The following is a 23,264-nucleotide window of genomic DNA, read 5'->3' as shown; positions in this document are numbered from 1 at the left end:
CTGAGCATGCTCGGTGAAAATTTTGTGAAACAGGATGCTGGCCTTACTTACACGTAGTCCCAGTGAGAATCTCACCTCTGATGGGTTAGGGACCACCAGTGGATTTTATAGTTCTAGCCACCTGAGCACGAGGAGAGCCATGACTCAGAATAAGTCCGAGAAGCCCACTCCCATTCCATAGCAGGTGCTATCCCGACTCTCAGGACCACTAACTCAGCCACTCAGCCATTGTGCCCATGGTTCACGAACTAGGACGTGACCAGTAGCGGTGCTAAGAAGCTCTCTCCGCCCTCCACAATCATTGAAATTGCGCTCCTTGTTTCCAGATAAAGAAAGTTACAAGTTTGTTTTGTAGCACACACACACACACACAAGAGATGCATATTCCAATTATAGTAACCAAAACACGCTGACCATCACGATATTAAGAAATAATCTCATTCCGAGCACCAAATAATTTACTACTATTTACAATTCAACCATCCATCATAGGCCTACTTAGCTACACTGACTGACTGCCGAGAGTTATAAACAGGCTCGAAACTTCAGTATTTATAGTACAGATATAGATAAGGAGGACGTCTTTGTTATCGCATCTTCGCTGACTACTGGGTTCTCAGAACTAGCTAATTACTTCAAAAGCCTTGTCAATTGTTGTGAGTGGCAGCAAGGGATGGTTATTATTGGAACAGGCTGGGAAACCCACATTCTTTCAGAAATAACTACCGTACTCCTATTGACGAAAGAAGCTCTGAACTACGACAGCGTAAGTTTGGAATAACCCTCTGTAATACAAATGATATTGTGTTGTATGCTGTATCTTTATCAATATGTAAAATCACTCTTCAGGTAATGAATTAATAAACAGTCAAGGGCCCCTCACAAGGTATGGCCGCCCTTGGCCCACGGGGTCTGCGGAATCCTTATCGCCGCCACTGGACATGACCACAAACCATGGAAATTTTAACAATAAGGAAAATAAATCTGAGATAAACTATCAAGCCATTAACAAGGTATGATGCCAAGAATTATTGAGATAACTCAATAAAATATTGAATTAAACTGTAGAGAATTCAAAAGAAAAATGTAGAGTCAATTAAATGAAAGAAATACATTACTGTGACCAATGTTTCTCATAATCAACACTCAAAAAGAAAATGTCACTGCAAGACAATATTCACTTAATGACAGCAAAGTCAGAAAATAATAGGATGCTTCCTCTCAAACCCGTCCACTCACTTCCGGAAAGCAAAAGCAACTCGCTCTTAATTTTTGATGTTATTTTACCTCTGGTAAGCAAAGGCAACAAAGCAGTAAATGTGGCATCAGAGGGGAAGGCAAAATTTAGGAAATGTTAAAATAGGAGAAAAAGAGGCATAAATTTATCAAGGCAAAATGCCAATCAAATATATGAAAAACAAACTACCTTCGGTGTCTCCTCAGATTTAACTAAATTTTACCCTAATTAAAATCTTAACTATTACATTTTGGCAAAATTTTACCATTTAGTCCAACCTTGAAGGCGGACTACAACACCTATATCAGACTTACACGAATGCTGTATAACATCTTCGTAATATGCATTTAAAATTTTAAAATTACATTTGAGGAAAATTTAATGAACCACACTGCTACCTCAAGAAAAGTAAAACTTCAAACAACTAGACAAATAAAGTACGAAGTCAAGAACAGGTACCAAAATCAATCACAAATGCACACACAAAATCAGTTAATCACAAACTTAATATCTCAATAGAGATAGAGAAGAATGAAACTTAGAGGGTAAATATGACTTGACACATACAAGAGAAAGAAAAATTAAAATAAAATATCACTTCCAAGTATCACGGGCATGTTACATATGACTGAAATAATTTTACAACTTAATTTTCCTCTTTTGGGTAGCCGATATAAAATCTCTTAAATATGATTTCACAGATAAAACCAGTAATATCAAACAGGTTATTCTCAAAAGGTTTCTTTCATCATGGCACTTGGGTTATAAGCTGAATTGTGATGCGCCAGAGTCTGATATTTTTCTGTAGTGAAACAAATGGCTTCCTCATGCAGGAGAATTGAAAAGTTCAGATCTGATGTATAAATGATGAACTTGTAGACTTACTGAAGTTGTGCAGTTGATTACGTATCCATTTCCTTTTACTTAAAAGTTACAGTATAATCCAAATTTGCCTTCTTCCATACATAGCGTGTAGATTACCGCTTGAGGTAAGGCGTCACATGATGTTCACAAGAAAGAGTTAAAAAAATATTTAAACACCATATATTTCCAAAAATTTGAAGAATAGTGCATAGAACTGAACCTTTAACTCTCACTAAGGAGGTTTGAATATGCTGTTTGTCCCAGACTTGACCATTTAAGCACCAGGAGAAGTAGCCTGCAGTTTGCTTGCTTTACAGTCACTGCGAGAATGCCCAGTTCCACACTCGTTCATAGAAGGCGTCAGGTAGACAACAATTGTGTGCTAACTAATGATAGCATTCCGGGCACAATTAATAGCAATTACACTGATTAGGGTGTGACAACCAAACAATGAATAACAAATTAAGCCAATAACAAGTCCACAGTTCATCTGGCATTATTTCATTACAGGTTTGAAATAAAATTGACAAGTGGTACTGCTGAATTATTTAATAATAATAATAATAATAATAATAATAATAATAATAATAATAATAATAATAATAATAATAATAATAATAATAACAATTTTGCCAAATAATTGTAATGCCACAATTTAACACATTTAGGTCTTTGAAGGTTTGTGTCCTAAATATAGTAAGATTATTTTGGTTTGAGGTCATTCAATGTTATCATCTCAATTCTACTTAGAATACTTAGCCATTATCTCATAGTTAATGTCTCACTAATTGTAAGTATTGGAATTTTTCAGTTAAAGTTTTTTTTTTCTCTTTTTTTTACTGTTACAGATGAATGCAAGTGGCATCATTGAAACTTCTCCCAGTTTGTTGACAGAAAGTCATATAAACCCAGATACATTGCTGACTGGAACTCCTCACACCAACACTCGAAGTAGCACATTGCGAGGTCCACATTCCATTACACTTGGAAGTGCCAAACCTGATAAATATTCTCGTCTTTCTGAGTCACGGTCAGTCACCCCATCCCCACCTTTACTGCATGGGTCCTCAGTTCATTCTCCTCAGCCCTATCAGAGACCTCAGCTTTCACCCATTCTGTCTTCTACAGAAACCACATCACCACCAGACTCGCCCCCAGTTAGCCGTCCTCGTCTCCCTCGTCCTAGAATGTTGAATGTACCATCTATACTGCGAGGTGCAAACCACAGGAAAGGATCCTCTCCACAGCACCATCCACACCAGCGTCAGCAGAAATCAGTCACACCATCACCTCGGGAGCTGAAGCCATTTTATGAAGCTGAAAGCCCAGATGAGCTGGCATTAGTCAATGCTGCTTATAGCTATAATTGCAAACTAATCAAGAGAACCCCTCAACATGCAACTTTATCCCTTCCAGGTATGAACAAACTCTTCAGCATTGCTTATAGAACAGTTTTACTTACTTCAATTTATTTGATTAATTAACATTAAATTTTAAAGTTCAGGTAATATATGCTAACAATCCTTTTTGGTATCAATACGGAACATTTTATTACTGAACGATTTATACATTTAATGATTTATATAATGATTTTGCTTTATGCATTCATAAACCAGAAAATCAGATGTGATAGTCTTTTGGGTTTATACTGTGTGAAACATGTAATACTGCCAGAAAAGATGTGGAATTTCATGAAGATCTTGCACCACTAACACTTTTATAGCATTTTATATTGTTTTACACACCATATGCCAAAAAAACTACCATGAATAACCGTTACTTATAGTGTTCAGATAGTTAAAAGGCGTAGATCTCCACAAGTTAGAGTTTAATATAGTAACCCTCCTTCTAGTTTGCAGATTTTCTAGTTCTATTCCTGAAATGAGAGGGCATTTCAAAACTATAATTTGTGATTTTAAAATGATTGTTTTAGTAACCTGTAATGCTTATTTTCCTGTTGAATATAAATAGATGACATTCCACTTATAAATTACTTGTTCACTCACTTTCTTATGTACAGTAATTAAATTTCAGTTTCTTTTGAAGAAGTATTTAAACCAAATATGCTAAAAAATCCTTTCTTTAATTATGTTTCAGAAATAGTATTTAGTTCCTATCTGCCCTTATGACCGAAAGTTTTGTACGCTTCCTGACACAGAATTTATTTTTCCGAGTCCCCAATACAAGCACAATCAAAAGGAAGGTGCTCAATGTCATAGAAATTTACTAATGTAATAGAACTATGCAAGTTTGATTAAGTGTGTATTGCACAATTATATATTCAAGAGTAAGGTAAGAAATGTTTTATTATGCAAGACTATAGCACAGAACATGGTATACAAAGTTTGATGCTGATTCTCCCATTAAAAATTGTTTGATTTTTGTGTCAGGAAGAGTTCATGAGTTAATCATATTCTATGTTCTCTAATAAATGTTCTGTAATATTTATCAGTATTTGCAAAGCAAATTGCTGGTTGAAACTGATAGGGCTGTAAAAAGGGGTGTTTTTCTTTTTAGAAAGGCCTTCAAGATTCATGGAGGTTTATGGTTACATTTGATCACCTAGGTATTTTATTCATGATAACTTTCACAGCCGATCATTTTAGTGATATATATTGTCTTTTTAAAAAGTAATGAGTCTATCAACTGTTATTACTTGACAGGTGGCAGTTTAATGGAACTGGAAATCTTGCACGTGTTGCCATTTGACTCATCTAGGAAATGTATGTCAGTATTAGTCCAACATCCACTTACCAATGAAAAAATATTGTACTGCAAGGGAGCAGATTCAACTATTTTATCTCAACTGGCACAAACAGGTAAATTCTCTTTTGCATTTTCTTCAAAATTGGGTTGTTTCAATACAAATGTGAGGAAATGAGTAATGATAATGCTGTGTGCTACTTAAATTCCTTTTATTGCTAAGAGATGCTGAGGTGCCACAATTTTGCTTCGAAAGGGGTTCTTTTATGTGTTAGTAAATGTACAGGATGCTTCAAAAAGAATATACGTATTACAAAGTATTATTTTGTCCAAACTATTGATCGCTGCGCCTCGGCTCGGCTATTGGAGAAACGAATTCATAGTCTAGTTTATATTAATAGCTGCTAGATGTCAGTTGTCTTCTGTTTTTCTTGGTAACCGTCATATGTTTAAAATGGCTACTCCACAGCAGAAATAATTTTGTGTTCTCGAGTTTGCGAAGTGCAATTCCATGATTACAGTGCAAAGACGTTTCAGGTTGAGGTACCAAATTGATCCTCCAAATGGGTGGAACATTCGCAGATGGTATTGACAGTTTGTAGATACAGGATGTGTATGTAAAGGAAAGAGTCCTGGCCGCCCTCGTGTTCCTGAAGAAAATGTTGCACGAATTGAAACTGCTTTCCAACGTAGTCCTTCAAAATCAACTTGTCGTGCCAGTCGGGAGTTACAACTGCCTACAACAATAATTTGGCGTGTTCTGAGACGTCGGTTGGTTATGAAGCCGTACAAGTTACAGCTGTTACAAGCTCTGCGTCCTGATGACAAACGCAAACGTGTGGCATTTTGTAACAAGATTCTTGATGCTATTGACAATGATAACACTTTCGCACAACGCATAGTGTTCAGTGATGAAGCGACTTTCCATGTTAGTGGTCAGGTGAACAAACACAACGTTCGAATTTGGGGCCTACAGAACCCACATGCAGTCATTGAACATGTACGAGATTCGCCCAAAGTCAATGTGTTTTGTGCGATATTCCGATCATCTGTTTACGGCCCATTCTTCTTTGATGGAAACACGGTTAACGATCAGCAGTATAATACCAATATAAATGGTCCGTTATTGGACAACAATGGGAATCAACATCTATATCATATGATCAGCAGTATCTCGCTATGTTACAAAACTGGTTGTTTCTGAGGCTGCACGAAGACAACTTCATTTTTCAACAAGACTGGAGTCGCCAGGTGCGTGAATATCTCGATGAAACTCTACCGAACCGTTGGGTTGGTCGTCAAGGAACTGGCAACTTAGCATGTCTCAGCTGGACTCCAGGGTCACCGGATTTGACACCCTGTGACTTCTCCTTGTGGGGCTTCGTTAAAGACAACGTTTATGTACCACCATGCCCATAGAACCTGGAAGAGTTGAAGAACCGGATCTGTACTGCCATAACATCAGTGACGAAGAACATGCTTGCCCGAGTATGGGAGGAATTTGACGATCAATGTGATATTGTTCTTGTCGCTGATGGAGGACATATTGAACATCTGTAATCTGAACTTGAGAGGTTCATAAATGTGTGTGTAAAGTTTCATATTCGTATGTCTTACAGTTTAATAAATATATGCATTCGAAATACATATATTCTTTTTGAAACACCCTGTACTAGCAGCTGGCCCTGCGGTGTAGGGTTAGCATGCCTGCCTCTTACCCGGAGGCCCCGGGTTCGGTTCCCGGCCAGGACAGGGATTTTTACGTGGACCTGAGGGCTGGTTTGAGGTCCACTCGGCCTACGTGATTACAATTGAGGAGTTATCTGATGGTGAGATGGCGGCCCCGGTCTAGAAAGCCAAGAATAATGGCCGTGAGGATTCGTCGTGCTGACCACATGACACCTCGTAATCTGTAGGCCTTTGGGCTGAGCAACGGTCGCTTGGTAGGCTAAGGCCCTTCGGGTCTGTTGCGCCATGGGGGGAATGTACTAGCATCATTGCTTGAATTTATGCACACTTAAATGCCAAACAGTATACTACATTTTGATCCTGCAACATTGAGCACAGCAGGCAAGCATCTGAATAGCTGTGCTGCATAGAAATAAAACTTCATTGATTATCTCCAAAAATGTCTACAACAATTGTACAGTCGATCAAAAAAAAAAATGAGTGCATGGTATTGTGTAAGTTCCTTGCAGGTAATTGTTTCTTAGAAATTGTTAAACCTATAGATATAATGTTTACTGTGGGTATTTTCACCTGGGAGGTGAATTATATTTTGATAATAATTAAAATTAAGTCTGAGAGACATACAATACCATGCACTTATTTTATTTTTTCTGAATGGCTATACAAGTAATGTTTTTCCTTTGTGTAACAGTGTATGTGGTTCAAATACAATGCATAATGAAGCAGGCTGGTTTTTCACAGTTTGAAATTTACGTTCTCTAATTTTCAAACTGTCAACTTTTGCATGAAAAGTCCAGATAATCCTGCAAGAATTAGTCATAAAATTAACATTTGTGTTCCTGGTGTCTTAAAATTACATGTTTTACTCTTTGTTTCTGGATGATTATGCTTGAAATGTATATTAGCTGCCTGGCTGGCTTGCTGTGAGTCCTCAGCCTGATGGCCAGCTGGGTCCCTAACAGTTCCACCATCAATTGCCAGTGAAGGGGAATGCAAGGGGATGGGGAGTGTGAGATAGTTTCCTACTGCTTTCTTCACTGAGCTAGAAGGTGCTGTTACTTATCAGCCTCCCAAGCCCACTGAAATTTATACACCAAGTTCCTCTCCAAACTACACTTTCACACATTTTACTGTTGGCCACATAAGGAATGGTGTTACTAGTATAAGTGTGGATGAAGAAAAATTGTTCACCTGTCCACAGTATAGAAATTTCGGTCATTTAACATGGAATTTATATCCCTCTTTCCCTCCCCTCTGTACCTCAGAGAGCTTATTTCGACAGTGAGGCCTGCACCGTTAACTTGGAGTGAGGCCATACTTCTGCCACTATGACTGAAAATTATATCTTTTAACAGAACTTTGAATTATCTACATCACGTGAATGTGACTGGCAGAAACAACCTACTGCAAAACAAAATAATTAACAATAAACAAGAATGGCATTCTGAAACGTATGAGCGTGCGTACAGGTGAAATTTACACAGTCAAAATTTATTTCATACCATGAGCGAACTAACAAGGCCGCACAGCTGATTCAGGGTCACGGCATTTGGAAGTGTTCACTCGAAACATACTGAGAGAAGAGGCCTGAAGAGCACATTAGAAATAACTGAAATACACATTTCAATTTTGCCTGGGTAATTTTTACCCATACCCGCATCCTTATGGGTTAAACAGACTTGTTTTCAAGTGCAAGGGTTCATACTCGCCGGTCATCCTATCTAAGCTCAACTCTGATAAAGTAAATAGCCTTTCTTAGGTTCACTTAGACATCCTTTCTCTGGGTACGAGTGTGTGAGACATCTCACTTGAAATTAATGGAAATACAAAAAAGCTTACTGCTCTGTATATTTAATCTACCTTATCATGATCTCTCTATTCTCCTATATTTTTAACAAATGTTCCAACTGAGCCACTTCATAATTGTCACAGCCTACGTTCGGTTCTTTTCATGTTACCTTTGAGGGGCCGATGACCTCGATGTTAGGCCCCTTTAAACAACAAGCATCATCATAATCATGTTACCTTTGGTTATTTTCGTGTTTGACATATACATTTAATTTGTACCTTTGACTATTTTTGGAGTTAATTCAGGGTTTGTATTATCAAGGATGAAAGAATTCCATCTGTCTATTTAATGCATTCATGCTAAGAAATATATATTATGTTTATTGCATATCATCAGGGAGTTATGTTCATTCAGACTCTATAAGTGACAGATAGCAAAAATTTGTTTAACACTAGAACGGCCAGAGCGGTCATTTTGACCGTTAGCGAATTTCAAGGTATTTCCACGCTTGTAATTTTTTACGCACGAGGTTGTTCTTTTGTAAGTTTTAATCTTTTAGGGTTATGTACATTCACGCCAAAAATTACATCCGTAGATAATAAGGGAACACCGATATTGTCCCTTATACCTAGGAAGGCCATAAGCGGTCATTTTGACCACTTCACTTCCTTGATACGGAGGGCTCTATTCTGCTCACTGCTTGCTTCCTGTGATATATTTACAAGTGGCGCTATAAGGGCGTATGATGTAACTAAATAGTATGCCTCTAGCAGTAGTTGCGAGTGGACGAGTTAGTGCCTGTCCCTTGTGTTGTATAGTGCGTAATAATGGCTCGGCAGCAAAAACTTACTCCTGTTCAATTATTAGCAGAACTTGAAAAGCTAGGAGAAGACGAATCGGGTGATGAAGGTACATTATCAGATATAGACGCAATGAGTGACGATGAGGATTTTATACCTCAACAGTGTGATAATATGTCGGATAGTGATGGTGATTCAGCTGATGAAAATATGCACACAGTGGACTTCGCACCTACAATAGACGCAGTTACTCCTTCAACCAGCCGTGATCAATCTTGCACCAGAGGACGATCTCTTAGCAGCAGGCATCCTGTTCGAAGTGGAAGGGGACGAGGTGGGAGAGGTCATGAACTGGTAAAGTCTTATTCATTTGCACCAGGGGATCAGTTATGTGGTAATGATGGAACAACTATTTGGACTGTTGTCGACAGTAGTGGGAACCCCCCTGGAAGGATGGCTGCTCAGAATGTACTGAAAGAGGCAGCTGGGCCTACTTCTCACGCTAAACGTAACGTAGAGACTAACAGCAAGGTTAGTGCCTGGCATTTATTCATTGACGCATCCATGTTGAAGCATATAAAGTGTGCACAGAGACCGAAGCTTGTAGACAGACAACGGATAATAATTGGTCTATTTCTTTGGAAGAATTAGATGCTCTTATTGCTTTGTTATACACCTGTGGAGCTTATAAACTTACTAGTCTAGCTGTAGATCATATGTGGTCTTCTTTATGGGGTCCCCCTGTTTTCACTAACACTATGGCAAGAAACAGGTTCAAAGAAATTCTAAGGTATTTGCGCAAAGCTCGGTGCAGGTTCACGCAGTACATGGCGAACAAGCCAGATAAATTTGGCTACTGGTAGACGTTGATTCTAAGTATGTGTGCAGTGGATTTCCTTATCTTGGGAAAGATGAAATGCGACCCGCCAATGAGTCACTGCCTGAAAATATTGACATGAAACTTATGGACCCATACCTCATGAAAGGACGTAACGTGACCACTGATAACTTTGTTACATCGGTAAAGTTGGCTGAGAGACTGAAAGAGAAGAAAACTAGTATTGTTGGAACAATCAATCGAGTGAGGAAGGAAATCCCGGTGTCAATCAAAGCACTACGTATGAATCTGTACGAGACTGTCATTTGGAAGATCACACTACTCTCACAGTATATCAAGGAAAAGTGAACAAGAATGTGCTTCTGCTAAGCACTCTACACCCAAGCGTTCAAGTCAGTGAAGATAACAAGAAGCCCCCTAGTACTACTGAATTTTATAACGGAACTAAGTATGGTGTGGATGTAGTTGATCAAATGGTGCGTAAATACTCCACTAGAGCTGGATGCCGAAGGTGGCCTGTACATGTATTTTAGAATGTACTTGATTTAGCAGCAATAAATTCATGGATAGTCTACAAGGAAGTTACGGGACAGAGAATTTCTCGACGTGATTATATTCTTGAAGTAATACAAGAACTAAGATCTGATTTTGTGAAGACAAGATCCCAGTTGATTGAACTCCTTACACTTCAGCCTGAGCCTCAGATTCAGGTTCAATATACCAGTCGTAAGCGACGACAATATCAAGTGAACTTCAATTGTAAACAGAACAAAACCTCTGACACATGTCCTTCGTGCAACAAAGTAGTCTGTGGAAAATGTTCGTGTAAGGTAATAACTTGCCTAAATAGGCTTGTAAACAAATAGAGACTGTTATTTTTATCATAATTTTTCACAAAGGCATTCAATAGCAAGTCTGCCGAAATATTTCATTATTACCTATTAGAAGTGAGAGAACATGAACAATTATTAATATTTAAGAATGGATTGATCTGTATACAATACATCCTAATGCTTAACTGTTGTTTTAAAATAAATTATTTAACATTCTCATATTTCCCAGATCCTGCATCCTAGGTATATGTCAGTAAGCGGCAGCGGTAAAAATGACCGCCTGTGGCCTTTATAGGTATGAGGAATGTTCGGCCGTTCTAGTGTTAACAAAGGGCATCTAGTTCACCTCATTTCTGATTCTGTACAAGTAATATAGTCCGAATTATTTCCTCAGGAAAACAGACCCTATATCATTTCTTAAATTAAGATTTTTGTTGCTGAGTGTTAATTTGTGTGCATGATCCTGGATTCAATTTACACCCCACTAAGCAAACAATTATTTGTGCAAAATGCTATTACCTTGTCATTTAAATTATGTTTCTCCAAAATATTTAATATATGACTAACCAGCGAATCAGCTGTTTCTCCTCTTACATTGTGGAAATCTATAACACTGCATCAGACATCTTTATTATGGATGAAATTAAAAGCACTGGCGCCAAGTTTAGACTCGTGTAATTGGAAGTATCAACCAACATAGACACATATTTTGCGTCTTTCAGTTCTAAATTAATTTCATGCACTGCATAAGGTGATAAAACTTTAACTAACATAGATTTTTCACTTTGTCCATAAACATAAAAACTTTCAAATAAGTCCTGTATTATTTCCGATGTGCAGTTTATTGATCAAAATGAATGGTTGTGTTTCGTTGTGTGAATGCAAGGAGTCCTTCTTGTGGAGCAGTTTTTTTCCTCTGCAGTTTTCACTTCACTGACTCCTGATAACAAATGAAGTGGGATCACACCTGGAACAGACAACCATCTTATGCTTCTTCTTTAAGTGTCGTATGATATCTGTTCAACCTCCATGTTCAGTAGTAAAGATTGAACTTAATGCACTCTACCTTTGAGAATGGAAATTTTTTTTTCAAACTATCTGTGAAGACTCGCTTCCTCTTCCTCATATCACCATATTAACTGAACAACAGAACATTCAGTGGGAAAGAAAAAAAAAAAAGGACAATCCTGTTACAAATAGGACATCTGATCATGCTGCTCTAAAGGGAAAATTGTTGCGTATGAGGCACGGGATGTTGACAGAACTGTAGTATTGGTAAGATGCCCGATGCCAGGAGGATCATGAACTAAAAGGAATATTAATCTGCTTTCTGTCTATCTTGTGAACTGTCTTGTTTAAGTTGAGTGAAAGAGTGAAAAGGAATTGAATCCTTGAATTTAAGTTTTTATTGTAAGTTTAGAACTGAACACAATTTTGTTGCTCGGCATATTTAGTACTTGTGGAAAAGATAGATGCAGTGGATATTGGTAGCAAAGTTCAGAAAATGGCGTATGTATGTATATATTTATATTTGTTGAACGAGTCAACGACTTCGCACAATTACGGCTTGCCACAATGGACAAAGTAAAGCATATCAGGATACAGACTGTTTTATCATATAGAATTATAGCAGTAATACGGATTTTTTAAAATAATGGAGGTCCGAACAAATGGGATTTCAGGATGTGTACAGATCCACGTATGGTGTTGGTACTGTAACTATTCTTTCAATGCTGTTCATAGGCAGGTCGAACTTCTTCCAGAATTATGTCAACAAGGCAGGTATTGTGCCACGAGCACCAACCATTAGGCCGATAATCTCTACTTCATTCACCTTCATTCATTTTTGTAGAACGGGATGGTGGGCGCGTAAATGTTCTGCTTTTCAAGATAAACTTCGGTAGACTGGCCGACATGGTGCTCGAATCGGATGGTCGGATCAGTAATGAAGCCTTTCTTGTTGTTGTCTTTAAATTTTTTTTCAAAAAAATATGTACTTGAAGAAAAGCATAGACAGCTTAATTTTTGTTCGTGCCAAAGTTTAAATGCCAGTGGATGTTTGGTAAGTGTATCAATTGTGTCATATGTATGCAGAGAAGCTGAAAATTCAAAAACAGAGGGTCCAAAAAAGTTGTTCTTGTCACCTCAAAAGGATATAAATGTTCTTAAAAGAGCAACAAATTTAGATAATTTCAGAAAAGATGAGAATGCCTGACAGGCAAAAAATTAATGCAGCCACTCAGAGAAAATATGGTTTACAATGGTTCTTTTTCTTCCACTAAAAGACTACTGAAACAACTGCGATTCTGGGACAGAAAAACTCATGACGGATAAAATTTCCTAATTGAAGAAAGTTACATAGTTGCGGTAGGATTGAAGTTCTCGCACCCAATGCACACCAACAATGAATTAGGAGACACTCACCTTATATTTTACTTTGACCAAGTGTAGATCAACAAAATCCATACCATGAAATATGTTTGGCAGGACTCAGCTAGAAATGGGGGTTCTGAAAGAGGCTGTAGGGAGAGGGGGTGGGGGGGCAAATTAATTGTTTGTCATGTATGATTGACCTAAACAGGTTTCACTTCTGAGAGCAAGTAGGTGTAGGGCCTTAAAAATAAAATTTGAGCTTTTGCAAATGAAAGAAAATATGAAAATATATTAACTTTTTCAACTGACCAATGAGAGGGGGCATAAAGACTCCCGTCTTTTCATTGCAGGTGTAATGCGATAGAACTTGTTCAGCCACAGATGAAAAGGAAAGTCGCTAAGAAAAACACAACTTTCAAAATTTCAGATGTTTAAAAATTTCTTAATGACAAAATGAACAACTTGACTAGGGAAACCTGGATTGCTTGTGTGAAACATTCAAAGAAATTCCAAATAAAAAAATATTTTGTGAAGGAAGGCAGAAATTTTGGGAACCAATTATTGCTAACTATAAGATGACAGTGATGGTGACACTGATGATGATAAAGATATTGATGGTGGCAAGGATGAAAAAAATGAAATGTCGTATGGCTTTTAGTGCCGGGATATCCCAGGAAGGGTTCGGCTCGCCAGGTGCAGGTCTTTCTATTTGACACCCGTAGGTGACCTGCGCATCGTGATGAGGATGAAATGATGATGAAGACAACACACACACCCAGCCCCCGTGCCATTGGAATTAACCAATTAAGGTTAAAATCCCCGACCCGGCCGGGAATCGAACCCGGGACCGTCTGAACCGAAGGCCAGTACGCTGACCGTTCAGCCAACGAGTCGGGTGGCAAGGATGAGGACATACCACTAGCTCTGGCCCTGAAATGGGAAATAGTACCATGAAAGGTATGTTTTCTAAATCTATTCATGTAATTTTGTTATATATTCAAATTGTTTTATATTTCTAATAAGAGCCTTTTATGGATACATTTGAAGTTGTTGCTAGCCATTAGCTTCTGAAAAACACCACTGAGATATTAGAGCATATTTTCCAAATAACTCTTTCCTTAAAAGAAAGAAAAAGCATTTAAGCTGTTCCACCTGAGTGCTGCGTGCTAGATCGGCTCTGTTAAGCACGCTGGCTGTGTAGTATGACAGCGTCTTGCTTGCATACTATTGGCACTTGCAGAACATCAAGGGGTTTAAGCTTGACTTTAGTGGATTTGTGATTTTAACTACCCTCCAGTGTGTTTCCCACATAGTGGCTTTCGAATAGAGACCAGTACACTTGATCTTTCAAAATTAGTGAGCAATAATTACCAGATGTACTTCAAAAGGGTAAGGCTGTGAACTGGGAAGATAAATGTTAATGCCCTCTTTTATTTTAAAACAATTTAGGATCGTATAAGTATACAGTATTTTTTGCTATTTGCTTTACGTCACACCGACACAGATACGCCTTATGGCGACGATGGGACAGGAAAGGGCTAGGACTGGAAAGGAAGCGGCGTGGCCTTAATTAAGGTACAGTCCCAGCATTTGCCTGGTGTGAAAATGGGAAACCATGGAAAACCATCTTCAGGGCTGCCGACAGTGGGGTTCGAACCCACAATCTCCCGAATACTGGATACTGGCCGCACTTAAGCGACTGCAACTATCAAGCTCGGTATCCAGTATTTCATACGGAGGATATGATTACTGACCAAATTATCATCGCATCGTAAGATGACTGGACATTCTTAGAACAATCACTGCAGCCTTTCATTGTACTTAATTTTTGTACTCTGAGGTAAAATGAAGTCTGATGAAGGTGGTGCTACTTTAGTGGAAGTCAGAGGTTTTATACTTCATTTATTCTTAAAATATTGCTCCATGTTTGAGGGTTGAGATGAAGGTAGGTCAGAACATCCTTCAAATCAGAAAGATTCTGGTAGATCTCTGGCTGAAGGCTCATGGTGTGAGGAAGAGGAGAGAATCTGGAATTCTTAGTAAACAGAGTGATTGATCCTGTATTTTCCAGGGTGGTACTGGATAGCAAACAGTATTTAGCAGGCCAGTTATTAAAACTAGATTGGGTGTAGATGGTAAGTGCAATATAGTGGTGGATGATCTTAGTCTTGGGATGAGAAATATGGTGAGAGTCTATTTGCCTTGCATGGCTTGGCCAAAGGATAACATGAGCATTTGGCATGATAAGGGTGTAAGCTGTCAAAATATAGGTATACTACTTAATTTTATTGGGTTTGATATGGACAAGATTTTATTAAATCTTGTGCAGAGATTAATGTTCAGGATGCTACATATAAAGTTCATGAATGAAAATAAGTTAATGTTGTCAAAAAGAGTGTTTGGTACTATGGGACAGTATTAGAAAGATATTTTCTTTGACCCTCCATCAACACCGGGTGAAGAGACTTAGTTTTTGATAATCATTCTGTACTTCACACCAAAAATGGTGGAATCAGTCTGGTACCTTGTGTGTACCGGGTGGTTCACCAGCCACTTTCGATTTGGTTTTATGCATCCCACCGCTTTTACTACAAATCTGAAATACATCAGTCCCTTTCCCTATACTGGGATAATATAATGAGATGTGTGTTTACGGGCTAGAATATAGCAAGAATCGTGAGCACTACTATTAATTAATGAAGCAGGATACTGCGCACTGCATGTCAAATGTCGCAATGGCTCACTTGGCAGGGGTACAGTGGGAGTATGCTTGAAGGTTCGAATCCCACGCAAGTATTTTTTCAAAGGTTTTCATTTTGCTACCAATTGCCTTGGATGTGATACAGTTGCATACTTGATAGCTTCCACAGACTGATTTGTTTATTTGGCCCTATCGTGGCATAGGGTATTGAGCTGGGTTGGACAAGCATGAGAAGGTTATGGTCTGTGGCTAGGACACAGGCAAGCAATTAGCTACGTCGTACATGTTCCAAGCTTCGTGGACCACAGGTAGGGCAAAGTGTGCCCTATTGGAATGATAAAAACATGCGATGGCAGGTAGGAATGTAGCTGCATGAACTCCCCTCCTTTGAGGCAGGTCACAACACAACATGAAGCTTATTTATTGTCTCGTGATGTATTCGAGCGACAAGTATGTGGAGATGTTACTCATCTATGGAGAAACTAGACAGAATGCATACCAGGCACAACTCCTATATCCAGAACGCTATCCGGATAGACTACAACCAGCAGGCATGACGTTTCGGAGTGTGGAAGGACATCTGCGGACTACTGCGTCCGTGGAAAGGACACGGTCTGTTCAAGACCATCCCGTTATGTCTGCTCACAATGAAGAGGTTGTTCCCTAGCCTCTTCCAACCCAGCTCCATAACATATGCCACCATACCAATGGCCCTTTTCAGGACCAAATAATAATAATAATAATAATAATAATAATAATAATAATAATAATAATAATAATAATAATAATGTTATTTGCTTTACGTCCCATTAACTACTTTTACGGTTTTCTGAGATGCCGAGGTACCAGAATTTCGTCACGCAGGAGTTCTTTTTCATGCCAGTAAATCTACCGACATGAGGCTGATGTATTTGAGCACCTTCAAATACCACTGGACTGAGCCAGGATTGAACCTGCCAAGTTGGGGTCAGAAGGCCAGCGCCTGAACTGTCTGAGCCACTCAGCCCAGCACCAAATAAACAAATCAGTCTGTGGAAATGATTAAATATGCAACTTTACCACATCCCAGTCAACTGGAAGAAAAAACCAAAACAAAAAAACCTTGCGTGGGATTCAAAACTTCAAGTAACATCCACTGTCACAACTCCTACTGCACCCCTGCCGAGTGAGCTATTGCTTTTCCTGGTCTGTGTGTTCACCTCCTGTTGTAAGGTACATATTTTTCGTATCTGTGCTCGTTTTGTGGATTCATTTGTGGTACTAGCAATGAATTAATAGTGGCGCTCAAGATTCCTGCTGGTTTTTAGCCCGTAACCGCACATCTCATTATATTACCTCGGTTTAGGGAGGGGGACCGATGTGTTTCAGAATTGTAGTAAACGCGGCAGGATGCATAGAACTAAATTGCAGGGGCTGGTGAACCACCCGGTGTAAGTCAGGTATGGTGGTGGCAAGAATAATATGCGGGACTAGTTTGAAGTAATGGTATGTATTTTAGACCAAGCTAAGAATTACCTTGATGACTGAAGCAATGCTAGTACATAGGCAGAAATGATGGGACCATCTTTGTAACCGAAGGAAATCTCCCTGCTATTTCCCTATGGAGAGGCCTCCTTAGGAAGATTCCATAAAGGGCCCCATAACAGCATTGTGAAGAAATAATTGATTGCAGAAACTGAAGACTTCAATATGAGGTTGACATGGACTAGATGGAACTAAAGTCTTGTATTTGAGGTGATATCATTGGCGGCACTGTCTGAAGTGATCCTGGTTTCTGCATTGAATTTTGCTAAGAAAGATTATGCTGTAGAAGGTACTTCATGATTATTGTTCATAGTAACTTTTGAAATTTTACAAACTGTTCTTTCACATTTTGATCAATTGATTTGCATGAATCCAGAGAAAATGTTGTATTGTTTATGATGAGTGTGACACTCCTCTTCTCTCACTTCACATTTAAGCCATTTTCACTTTGTTTGGGTTTTTTGCTTTACGTCGCACCGACACAGATAGGTCTTATGGCGACGAGACACTTTGTTCCTTGGCATGTGAGTAACCAAATATAGTTTGCAACTATAGCTCTGTTATACAGTTGGTAAAATGATAACCAACCGAAACATGCACCATTATAAAACTAGAGGTCAAGAAGACTGTTCTAAAGTAAGGGTAAATAAACAGTATGCTGAAGAGTATCCTTTTAAAAAGGGAGAAATATTTTGAAATAAACTCCCTCAGGAAACAATATTGTTATCAAGCTCCATATTTAAGTTTTTTTTTTTAAATTATAATTTCCACCTGACAGCCGAGGTTCGAATCCTGGTTGATCTTGGGTTGAAATTTTTGTCGGAAAAATCATGTCGCTTCAGGAATTACATCCAGCCTTAAAAAGCCTCCAACCAAGTCCCAAAATATATGGGAAAAGTGAAGAAAGTAGCTAAAAGTGTTGAATAAATTTAATTCACTTCCAAGAATTTTGAAATATTACAGCAGTATTTTATTAATATTTACAAGAATTTCACTGCATGTTTAGCTATAGAATATAAACTTCTGTAAACTGCATGTGTCAAAAATAAGTAAAGATTGCAATAAACAATACCCTCTCCCTGATCTGAGGTTTCCAGTATCATGGGAGACAGGTCTTATATTATCTTATCTATTTACAAAAAGACCCTTACACATTCAGATTACATTTTCTTTGTGTATCAGTTGAAGACTCTATATACATCACTATTTTAAAGTAATGGAGTAATAGAATAATAATGTGTGCTTCTGAATCATTCGTGAGAAAATAGCGACAATTCAAGTTCAAATAATAACTTGTACTGTATCTATTTTACAGTTTATTCATGCTCGCAGTTAGTGCATGCTAACATAACGGTTATTACTTCTGCGGATCCTGGGATGGCAGGTTCAAATCTCAGTCTCAGATTTTGTTTTTATTTCTACATTATTAATGTTTTGTTTTTGTAAATGATCCCCTTTGGGTGGGGGTCGCAGATGAAGAATACACCCATGATATCCCCTGCCTATTGTTAGAGGTGACTAAAAGGGGCCCCGGGGGCTCTCAACTTGGGAGCGTGGGTTGGCGACCACAGGGCCCTTAACCGAGTCCTGGCATTGTTTCCACTTACTTGTACCAGACTCCTCGCTTTCATCTATCCTGTCCGACCTCCCTTGGTCAACTCTTATTCTTTTCTGACCCCAGTGGCATTAGAGCATTTGAGGCCTAGGGAGTCTTTCATTTTCACGCCCTTCATGGCCCTTGCCTTTCTTCGTCTGTTACTTCATTTTCGAAGTGCGGATCCCTTCTTTTTTCTCTCTCTCTACCCCCTGTGGGTGGGGGACGCAGACAAAGAATACACTCACAGTATCCCCTGCCTGTCGTAAGAAGTGACTGAAAGGGGAGACCAAGGGATGATTGAATTAGAACCATGAAACTACTTGTGATTTTTTTTTTTTTTTTTTTTTTTTTTTGCTAGTTGTTTTACGTCGCACCGACACAGATAGTTCTTACGGCGACGATGGGACAGGAAAGGGCTAGGAGTGGGAAGGAAGCGGCCGTGGCCTTAATTAAGGTACAGCCCGAGCATTTGCCTGGTGTGAAAATGGGAAACCACGGAAAACCATTTTCAGGGCTGCCGACAGTGGGGTTCGAACCTACTATCTCCCGAATACTGGATACTGGCCGCACTTAAGCGACTGCAGCTATCGAGCTCGGTCTACTACATACGATATTTTCACTTACAAAGCTGTGATGTACAGTACTTTATTTCATGAAGCTTTGTGTTTCAATACAGTACATGGGAGAACAGTTATGCCCCAAGTACACAGAAATAAAGAAATTGTTAGCATAACTTTCCTCCACAACTGGAATGAAATCTGCTGCTGACCAGTTGGCCATGGGAGTGTAATAAGTATACAGTTGTGTCATATCATTTACTTTGTCATATTTTATTGTTATTTTCTTGCGAATTGTAGAGGTATGCTTTATTCCTTCAACATTTCGTTATACCCAGTATCTCCTATTAATACACAGAGTATAGATGAAATTGGTGACACAAATGTCTGAGGGTCTCCTTGTTAGTAGTAACTGTATCCATTTTGTGATGCAGCTTATTTTTTTTCACTGATGAGCTGAAGCTAAAATAATATCTTTCGTGCTTTGTACTTTTCATTTGTTGTATCAATACGTTTTTCATTTACAGATGATCCTGCTACCCAGCAACTGGTTTTCCGCACCCAACAACATCTTAATTCTTATGCAAGACAGGGTCTGCGTGTGCTTGTAATGGCAAAACGAGTACTTTCAGATCTTGATTATAACGACTGGCTACGCAGACATTGTGAAGCAGAATTGGCTCAGGAAAACCGTGAAAAGCGCATCAGGGAGTCATTTGCCAGGCTTGAAACCAATCTGACATTGATAGGTAAGTTAACCTATATTAAACTGTTCTGCCTCACTGTTGCTCCTGCTTCATTTAGTGGCTGGAGAGACTTATTCTCCACCCCTCCTTGTTCTAGGACTTAAAAGTACATAACATCTGAATGTTATATAGTGAGTATGGGGAAATCTCAAGTGTATAACACATTAAATTTCATAAAGTTATGATCAAGGATTATACCTCTCAGCTCGGCTTTCTTGTGGATTATGTCTTAGCACTCATAACTGTAAAGGAAGGTATAGTACTCACTTGGAGCTAAACTGAAGTTCAGCTTATATCCTGAGTATCTCATTCTGTATTACACTGCCACCTATGTGTGGAAATGGCTGAATACGTATGTTACTTAAATACACATTAACACTCCGACTGCTGTCGGATGCACTTGTGCATCATTTGGTTCTCACACTACATGCCAGTGATGCCATACATTTCATTGTAAATGATCCAGTTTGGCTTTCCTTTAATGGTTGGTGCTGTGAGTGGGCTTTGCCCTGCTTCAGCAGCACTCATAGTAAGGTTAGAGTTAGCTACAGGCATCATTGATGCTTTCAAACGTGATCAAATAATTGATGACTGCAGTAGTGACTGTTCTCCTCGTCCTTCATATTCTAAGACACTGCATGGTAGATTGCTGAAAACCCGTAACTAAAATAACATTCTCGATCTCCTAGGAACATCGTGAAGTAGGTTTGACGAGGATTTCAGTAGTGACAGTGAAGGGAGCAATGGTTCTGAAAATGAAAGTGATGACTCAACAACATCCCCAGTTACTCCTCGAGCATCAGTTCTAAGTACAACAAATTCAGATATAGGTTGGTCATATTTAACCCCAGCCTTAAAACAAATTAACTTCACTGGTGTGCCTGGAATGAAAAGTTCCATTGTCAGGGAATGATCCAGTTGATTTTTTCAACCTTTTTTGTGATTGATGACTTTCATAACATCTGTAAGAAAGGTAAATGCATGTGCAGAAGTAGTATTTCTTTCAGGTGTCAAGGAAGAAACCAGAAAAACTGATTGAGAAAAACGTCACCACTAGTGAAATGCAAACCTTTTTAGGCTTTTTGTTTCACATAGTCACAATATGAATTCCTTACCTTCAGGGTTACTAGAAAACTAATCCATTGTTCAAAATGGTGTGTTTCTACTCATATGAGTATAAATCATTTTTTGCTAATTTTTCGATCTTTGCACTTTATGACAAACCCCAGTCCTGCTGATCCAATACCATGTGATCAACTACAGTTTATAAACTTCATTGTTGGATCCGTATTGACTTTGTCAGCTTTAATTGAGAGAGTTTATTTGGCCTGCATATACTTACGACTAACACATTATATTAGTTTAGGACATGTTTTGACTCGTATGTAAGTCTTTCCCCAGCCCACTATAATATCCTTCCAATATAATGAAAATAAGCAACAGCAGTTTATATATTAAGAGGTTTTTAAGCCCAAAAATTGGATACAATATACCATTTTACTATAGCAGCATCAACAATAAGAACTTTTAAATTAGAAGAAAAAGACGCCATGAATCATCATGAACAAGCAGATACCAGTGACATAAATGGTTTTAAATGACTTTTTGAAATGTTAGCTTCATATTTTACTGTCTATGTCAATTTTAGATAATTTGTTAATTGAAGATGTCTCATATACAAGACTAAATGTCCTAAACTAATATAATGTCATGATGAATAGAGTACATAGAGAGTTCACTCACAGAGTTCAACCGCGCTCCCACAGAGCGGTGCTAATGGAGCATAACATTAATGCTACACGGTCAGCTGCGTTAATGGAAGTTATGCTGATATGCAAATACCCAAATGCAACATCCAATTCTTTAGAATTATGAATAATACTGTCAGAGAATTTTAATAAATTTTCACAGTCCACATCCTTGGACTTTAATAAGAGAACATACAAGATAAAATGGAACATAACCAAAAGCAATATTGTGCTCTACATAATTTTAAAGAAGGACATATTTTTAAACAAAGCACATAAAACATTTAACATACACCAGATTGCAAATAACACTGACACTTTTCTCAAATAAAGTAAATGAAGTAAATTTCTCCCCAAAACTAGTTTGAGGCTACTTTTCATAGTTTACGTGAAGACTTAGCAGATTGTCGAGCTTGATGATCTCTGCGGATTTCTCTTGCTCTGATGAAGAATTAGCACTTTAAACAGTGGTAGATCAGTTTGGGAATAATGTTCAGAGTGTGTTCAATACAACAGCCAGCTCCTGACGGCACAACTGAAATAGCATCAACTGAGTCAAGACACTCGTAAAGAAAATATCACCCCCCTCCCCCTCCCCCCCAATCGACCTAGAAGAGCTCAGTTTTTCATCAATTTTCCTTTCAGTCTGGAAAAGAATGTCACACACATTTTTATAGTGACTTGTTAGAAACCTTATGCCACTGCCAGATCCATAATCTTTAATTTCTGTAAGAACTGAGAAATTCAGTACTGGTTTTGCTGAATTGAAAAAATAATTGAATTGCTAATTATTCACATTTCAGTATCGATAGACATACGATTTGTGCCAGACTTACGGACGATATGAGTACAGCTCTTACTAAACTACCTTTTTTAAATTTATTTTAATGAATATGTTTTTGTTTTCAGAGTTTGCGTTCGGACTGTCTGCTGTAAGACTTGACACTTGGGATGGTTTTAAATCATGGTTTGTGACCCTACTTATAATCTGCTCACACATTACTGATGCACATCCATCAGAGTCCTCATAAAAATCTAGAACTCCGTGACACACACCTACTTGTTCATCAAAGTACCTCACTGCAGTGGGGAAACACTTTTGATTTCTATAGTTGGACACATCGAATCCAATGCCAGAAAACATTTCCTCCAGCTTTTCAGTTAAATTATTCACTTTTTTTGGGATCTAACACTCTCTTTAGTATTACCTCACACTTCATCTTTCCACACATTAGTTTATTTACGACGACCAAATCGGATACTAT

The 23,264-nt window shown here is 38.4% G+C and overlaps 1 protein-coding gene across 1 annotated transcript in view; it reads left to right on the top strand.

Annotated features, from left to right (window-relative positions):
- The window catches only part of LOC136864785 (phospholipid-transporting ATPase VD), a 532,079-nt gene that overhangs the window by 334,027 nt on the left and 174,788 nt on the right, over positions 1-23,264 (top strand). The window contains exons 9-11 of the mRNA XM_067142172.2: positions 2,950-3,517; positions 4,765-4,920; positions 20,033-20,254. Coding sequence (XP_066998273.2) covers positions 2,950-3,517; positions 4,765-4,920; positions 20,033-20,254 — 946 coding nt within the window. The remainder of the gene's footprint in view (positions 1-2,949; positions 3,518-4,764; positions 4,921-20,032; positions 20,255-23,264) is intronic.

Source organism: Anabrus simplex, chromosome 2 (assembly GCF_040414725.1).
Source record: "Anabrus simplex isolate iqAnaSimp1 chromosome 2, ASM4041472v1, whole genome shotgun sequence".
NCBI classification, from domain to species: Eukaryota; Metazoa; Arthropoda; class Insecta; order Orthoptera; family Tettigoniidae; genus Anabrus; species Anabrus simplex.
The sequence above is the reverse complement of the archived record's forward strand: the minus strand, read 5'-3'. Positions and strand labels throughout refer to the sequence as shown.